Source organism: Juglans microcarpa x Juglans regia, chromosome 4D, assembly GCF_004785595.1.
Source record: "Juglans microcarpa x Juglans regia isolate MS1-56 chromosome 4D, Jm3101_v1.0, whole genome shotgun sequence".
Classification (NCBI taxonomy): Eukaryota; Viridiplantae; Streptophyta; class Magnoliopsida; order Fagales; family Juglandaceae; genus Juglans; species Juglans microcarpa x Juglans regia.
The window spans coordinates 8,946,304-8,952,617 of NC_054600.1; the positions used below are offsets into that span (position 1 = coordinate 8,946,304).

The window sequence follows — 6,314 nt, forward strand, 5'->3', positions numbered from 1 at the left end:
TTGCCTAAGGCCCCTAATGGAAGAAGGCCCAAAAAATATATATATATATATATATATATATATATATATAAAGTAGAATTTAAAAAAAATGTATATATATACCAAATAAAAAACTTTAATAATTAATTCAATGAGAATGAGAATATAAACAAGATCAAATAGATATTATATCATTATTAGTTTTTAAAAGTATCACATATAATAATTATTTTACCTATTCTCTTTCTAAGAATACACTTCTCTTTTGTTATTATTAGTTTAATATATAATTAATGTGAAAATTATAAATCGCAAAATTTAATTTTTCAGTGTTCATCAAATTTTTTTGTATAATCCCTTGAAGAGGCAAGGGCCCACTTTTTTTCAAATGTGTAAGTTGTTTATAGAACTTTATTGAAAATAATAATTATAATTGTGTCTAAGAATCTAAAATACTTGTGAAACTAGATTTGATAAAATTCTCTCTAAATCAAAAATTTTCTAATAAAAATTAAGTCAGTTATTAATTGAAAATGTGGTATAAAATCTTAATTAATAATTTTACTTTACAAAATGATAGGAATTATTTTTAAATAAAAATATAATATAAAAAAATTTATTTAAAAAAAAAAAAAGCCTCACTCAAAATTTTAGCCTAGGGCCCCGCAATGTATTGAGCCGGCCCTGTTTCAAATCTCAAAATAATAATAATATTAAAAAATAATATTTTAATAATATTTTATTTAACTTTCATCTAAAACCATCTCATCTTATCTCACTATCCAAATCGTACCTAAGTGTTGGTTAATGTAAAACATGTTATTTAAAAGAAAATGATATGTGCAATCCTTCCCTTTTTAAATAGTGGACAAATCAAAGACCCATATGAAAAATTCATTTTTTAATGGTGGCACTACTAGCGTAGGACTTGCACACTCTAAAATTATATTTAGCATTATTCTTATTTAAAGAGTAATGCTAAATAAAGTCTTAAAATGTGCAAGACTCACACACATTTTAAAAAGAATAAGTAAATATGAGACTAATATAAAAAAAATATATTTTTAATAACTTTATTTGTAATTTATTTAAATGAATAATCATTAAAAATGTGTCATATCAACGTATATAAATAAAGATGAATCGATGTTAAAATATAAGATAAGAAAGCATTACTCTAAGGAAGAATGACGGAAATGCAGCTAATTTTAAAATATTTTTATTATAATTTTTATAAATTATTTTGCAAAAATATCTTATATATAATTATTCCTTTATATATAATTAAAATTGTGATAAAAATGCTTTTAAAAAATAGTGATAAAAATTATTGTACGGGGTTGGTGGGAGAAGGCGACTCAACAGGCTCAACGGCCAGAAGGCATTTTATCACAATATCTCCTCTATTTATCACAATATATCGTGATAAGTCGAGACCGGGACTTACTGGTCCGTCTCGCAGCGTCCCTAACCAATCGCCCGCTTTCACCAACCCTCTTTCTTCCTTCTTCCTACTTCTACTTCTTCAACAAAATCCTCAATGTCGAAGCCACACACAATCGCAGCCTCAATTCCTCCTCTCTGTCTCTCTCCCAGCCAGGTTCCAACCAGAGCTCGAGCCGGACCCCATGGCTTCAGCAGCAAACCCTTTTTCTGTTTCTGTCTCCTCCAAACCCAACAACTCCGCAGACTTCTTTCTTCGTGTTCAGACCCCTCCTGACTCGGTTTCGCTCCGGTACTCTTTTGCTTCCCCGAGTTCAATCGAGCTGAATTCGAGTAGGGGAGGGAATTTGGTGCTAAGTGCGAGCCGAGGAGTGAGGTCGGGGAGGATACGCGCGAGTTCTGCTCAGGTTATGGACCAATCGGTGGCTAAAACGGATGCTAGGGCTCCAACCGTTGTGGAAGTTGACTTGGGAAACCGGAGCTACCCGATTTACATCGGATCTGGACTTCTTGATCAACCTCACCTTCTCCAGAGGTACTTAGTTAATCAAATTTTACTGCTTCATTCCACACATTCTATATTAATTGTTGGCTCTTTTTAAAGTTGATTGATTTGATAACTTTCTTTGATTATCATCGTGTTACATGTCTGTGTTTTGCTTTAACTGTCAATTACTAATAGAAAAATATCTGTGTTTTGCTTTACAACTACAAGTTCATCCAACCAAAACAAGGGGAAAACAAAAAGATTTTTCGTGATAACCAATCCAATTGGTTAAAATCATGTGTGGAATCACTATGAATTAGGCCGGCTACTCGCTAATGCGTGCTGAATTTATTACTTTGGTTTTGAGTTATTATTAGGATTTTGATGGACACCAAAGGCTCCTTCTATTCTGAAAGTAGGTAGCGTAAGAGAATGTTTTACACTAGAAAATTTTAGAGTTCTTGAGCATTGAATGCAGAATTTGCTTCCCCCCCCCCCCCCCCCCCCCCCCCCCCCCCCCCCCATCTTGTAAATGATCAAACAGAACCAACTTGCTTTAATATTTACACTAACTTGCAGCTTTTATTGTTGTATTGATCCATAATCAATTGATTGTTATGTCATAGGCATGTTCATGGGAAGAGAGTTCTTGTGGTCACTAATAACACAGTAGCACCACTCTACCTAGATAAGGTTGTTGAAGCTCTAACTCGGGGAAACCCAAATGTCTCAGTTGAGAGTGTGATTTTACCAGATGGGGAAAAATACAAGCAAATGGTAGGTATTTTGAGGTTTGAAAATGAATTTTTCATTTGGGGTGTAATGGACATTGCATTAATCATGTAATTGTATGTTTTATCCTATAGGATACACTTATGAAAATCTTTGACAAGGCCATTGAGTCACGATTGGACCGGCGTTCTACTTTTGTTGCCCTTGGGGGTGGTGTGATTGGTGACATGTGTGGATTTGCTGCTGCCTCTTTCCTTCGTGGTGTTAATTTCATTCAGATTCCTACAACAGTGATGGCACAGGTCTGTTGAGTTCCTTTATTTACTTTTTTGCGGCTTTAACGTGTACAGTAATATTTCTAAATTGTTAACTTGTCATTATTTATTATTTTTCTGGTTTTTTCCAGGTGGATTCCTCTGTTGGTGGAAAAACTGGGATAAACCACCGCCTTGGGAAGAACTTGATTGGAGCTTTTTATCAACCTCAATGTGTACTTATTGACACAGACACATTAAACACGTTGCCAGATAGGGAACTGGCATCAGGGCTTGCTGAGGTTATAAAATATGGGCTTATCAGGGATGCTGAATTTTTTGAGTGGCAGGAGAAGAATATGCAGGCATTATTGGCAAGGTATATTTCCCCAAAAGAAAAAGCTTCGAACGATATTCTTCAACCTAGCACTTTGTTATTTTCTCTTTATATGGATCAACTTTTGCATGAGTATGATGGGCTAGTCCATTGCAGGGACCCAAGTGCACTGGCTTATGCTATAAGACGATCATGTGAAAACAAGGCTGAGGTTGTGTCCTTAGACGAGAAGGAAAGTGGACTGAGGGCAACACTGAATTTGGGACATACATTTGGCCATGTGAGTTACAAGTTAGTAATTGTCATAAGTAATCAATATTGCTCTTAAAATCTGGTGTGGCCTAATTGAATTTATGATTAATGTTTTATGGAATATTTGGCTCAACTCAACTAATTGTACCTTGCTTTTGTGCAAATGTGAAACAGGTGTTAAAATGTGTATTCAAACCAATTTATAAAAAAATAAAATAAAATAAAAAGGAAAGATGTGAATTTCAGCTTGTAATGGTTATCAATCTACTTTCTAAAGTTGGAACCTAATATAATCTAATTTTCATGATGTGGCATGTCTTTTCAGGCAATAGAAACTGGGTTTGGCTATGGGCAATGGCTCCATGGAGAAGCTGTTGCAGCTGGCATGGTATTTCAATTCAGCTCTTCCCTTACCAGGCATTCTTCTTTCCTGTGCCGCACATATGTTAATGAAGATTGTTTGCCAATTTTCAGGTCATGGCTGTTGACATGTCATACCGCCTTGGTTGGATTGATGATTCTATTGTGAAACGAGTTGACAATATTCTACAACGGGCTAAGTTGCCCACCACTCCTCCCGATACCATGACTGTGGAGATGTTCAAGTCCGTTATGGCGGTAAGCGAGCGAGGTTGTCATTTATAGATTGGCAGTTCAATCCATTTATCTCATTCTTAATGTATCTATCCTTTTGGTATGGCAGGTTGATAAGAAGGTAGCTGATGGGCTACTAAGGCTCATCCTTTTAAAAGGTCCCCTGGGCAATTGTGTTTTTACAGGTGATTATGATAGAAACATCCTGGATGAAACACTACATGCATTTTGCAAGTCCTGACTCGATATCTGAAGCTGATTTTGGTCTCAGCTATGTTCAAGTGTTATACCAGATACTGGTTATCATGTATTAGCTTGTATTTTTCTTTTTGTACCTTGAATGCCTTTGCTCATGGTCTTCCTAAATTCTGTTGGGTAGACCTTCTACCATTTTGTAATTTTAACGAAGTTTGGCATGCTCAATAATTCATTACTGGGTTTTTCATATTCTTGTTATGTGTTAAACTCAATTACCCCTTCATCTCAGTTTCAAATTAGAGATCTTGCCCTATGCATCTTTCTTAGCGCGCCTGAAAATAATGTGGCTGTCATCTTAAATATTATCTACTTCAAGCTCGGATTCCCCCAAATGCCAGATTTACTTGATTCAACACATTCGACTGTCTTATTGCCTTCCTTCAAAGCTGGAGTCGACATACTCTTTCTATGACAAAGGTTATGGAGCTACCCAGGAAAAAACTTGCAGAAGCGGTTTCTCTCTAGCTACCTCGTGCAGTTCGTAACTTTTTGACCTGTACAATGAATCAATGATATTTTATAGTTTTAGGATATGCAAATCTCTCGTATTCCTGGTTTTTAAAAAACGTAGAGAAATTTGATACCCACATTAAATTTGTTTTAATGGTAGATTCTACTTTTTTCAAATAGAGTATACAAGATTTGTACATCCTAAAACAGTATCTAGCATTACTCATCGTCTTAATAATAGCTCTGTCTTTAGCATTTAATTAATCATTTGCCTTTGTTTTTCTTTTCTTTTATTTTTTAAATATGGCTTGGGTTTTTATCAGGGCATCTGATCACCCCCTCTCTTACCATTATTATTTATTAATTATATGATTTACTTGGGGGAAAAAACGAATGAGTAGAAAATAAGTTTTGTGTGGCTGAAGGTATGAGTTGATATTATCTTGTGGTGCGATAGAAATTATAAAGTTGGGTACCTACAAACTATTGGGAAAAAAAAAATGCAAAAAGAGGTTAGTTTTGAAGGCAAAGAGGAAAGAAGGATGACCATTTTTTTGGAGGTGATGCCACTTCCAATGAAAATCATTGTGATTAGAATTAGAAGGTGACCCGGTCAGTCAATAACTAAAATTCGAAAATAACGGTCAATTTTTTTCTCTCCCTACCTCCACCTGTTAGTAAGTATAGTGTATTTAAGCCAATATCTATTTGTATATTTTTTTTTTAGAGAGAAATATTGTAGCTATTAAAGAATTTTAAAAAAATAATCGTATAAGTTGACGTGAAATGATATGATTCGTCAAATTATAAAATAATAAAGTAGATCTAACAAATCACATGAAATTACATTAATTTATGAATTTATTTTTAAAAAATATAGTGTTAATGTTTAATTAAGGACTATGTCTAATTTCTTTAGATAATTAATGACAAAAAGATCGGAAGTTAAAACCGTTTAATTAGATTATGTAATTTTTTTTTTCTTTTAAAAAAGAAGAAATTCTTGGCTTCGACCAGATCCTTATTTGGTGGGATCTTTTCGCTACCTTTGCTAACGTAATGGTTAGGCACATAGAATTTCTACCATCACATTTGATCTTCTATTCAAGTTATAGATATGGTGTCCTTTACCATATATGAAAAAGAAGAGAGAAAGTTTAAATATATATATATATATATAATTGAATTTAAAAAATAAAAATGAACTCCAAATTTAAAATTTTGAATAACTAAATTTTAAAAAAAGAGACTTGAAAGGTGGCGCATTGCAAAAAAGAGTAAGTTTCATACGAATCATATCGTATTATTCATTATTTATATGAGTCGTATTAAAATTTTAAAATGATACATTTAATTAAATATTTAATGTTCGAATTGATTTATATAATGTAATAGACATGACTTGGCGCGATAAGCAAATACATATGTCCACACAATGAGAGGTAGTTCAGTAGCTGTCCCTCTCCATCGTGGACGGTGGAGTGACTGCGAGCCGCTCGTTATGAAGTAGAGGCATCTGGGGAGTGGG

At 33.8% G+C, this 6,314-nt stretch overlaps 1 protein-coding gene across 1 annotated transcript; it reads left to right on the forward strand.

Annotated features, from left to right (window-relative positions):
- The first annotated feature begins 1,477 nt into the window (after nt 1-1,477).
- Nucleotides 1,478-4,520, forward strand: LOC121259045 (3-dehydroquinate synthase, chloroplastic). Its single transcript, XM_041160526.1, has 8 exons — nt 1,478-1,957; nt 2,536-2,686; nt 2,776-2,943; nt 3,048-3,274; nt 3,389-3,512; nt 3,810-3,872; nt 3,959-4,102; nt 4,188-4,520. The coding sequence occupies exons 1-8, from the start codon at nt 1,608-1,610 to the stop codon at nt 4,317-4,319; spliced, it is 1,359 nt and encodes a 452-aa protein (XP_041016460.1). The 5' UTR covers nt 1,478-1,607; the 3' UTR covers nt 4,320-4,520.
- The last annotated feature ends 1,794 nt before the right edge of the window (nt 4,521-6,314 follow it).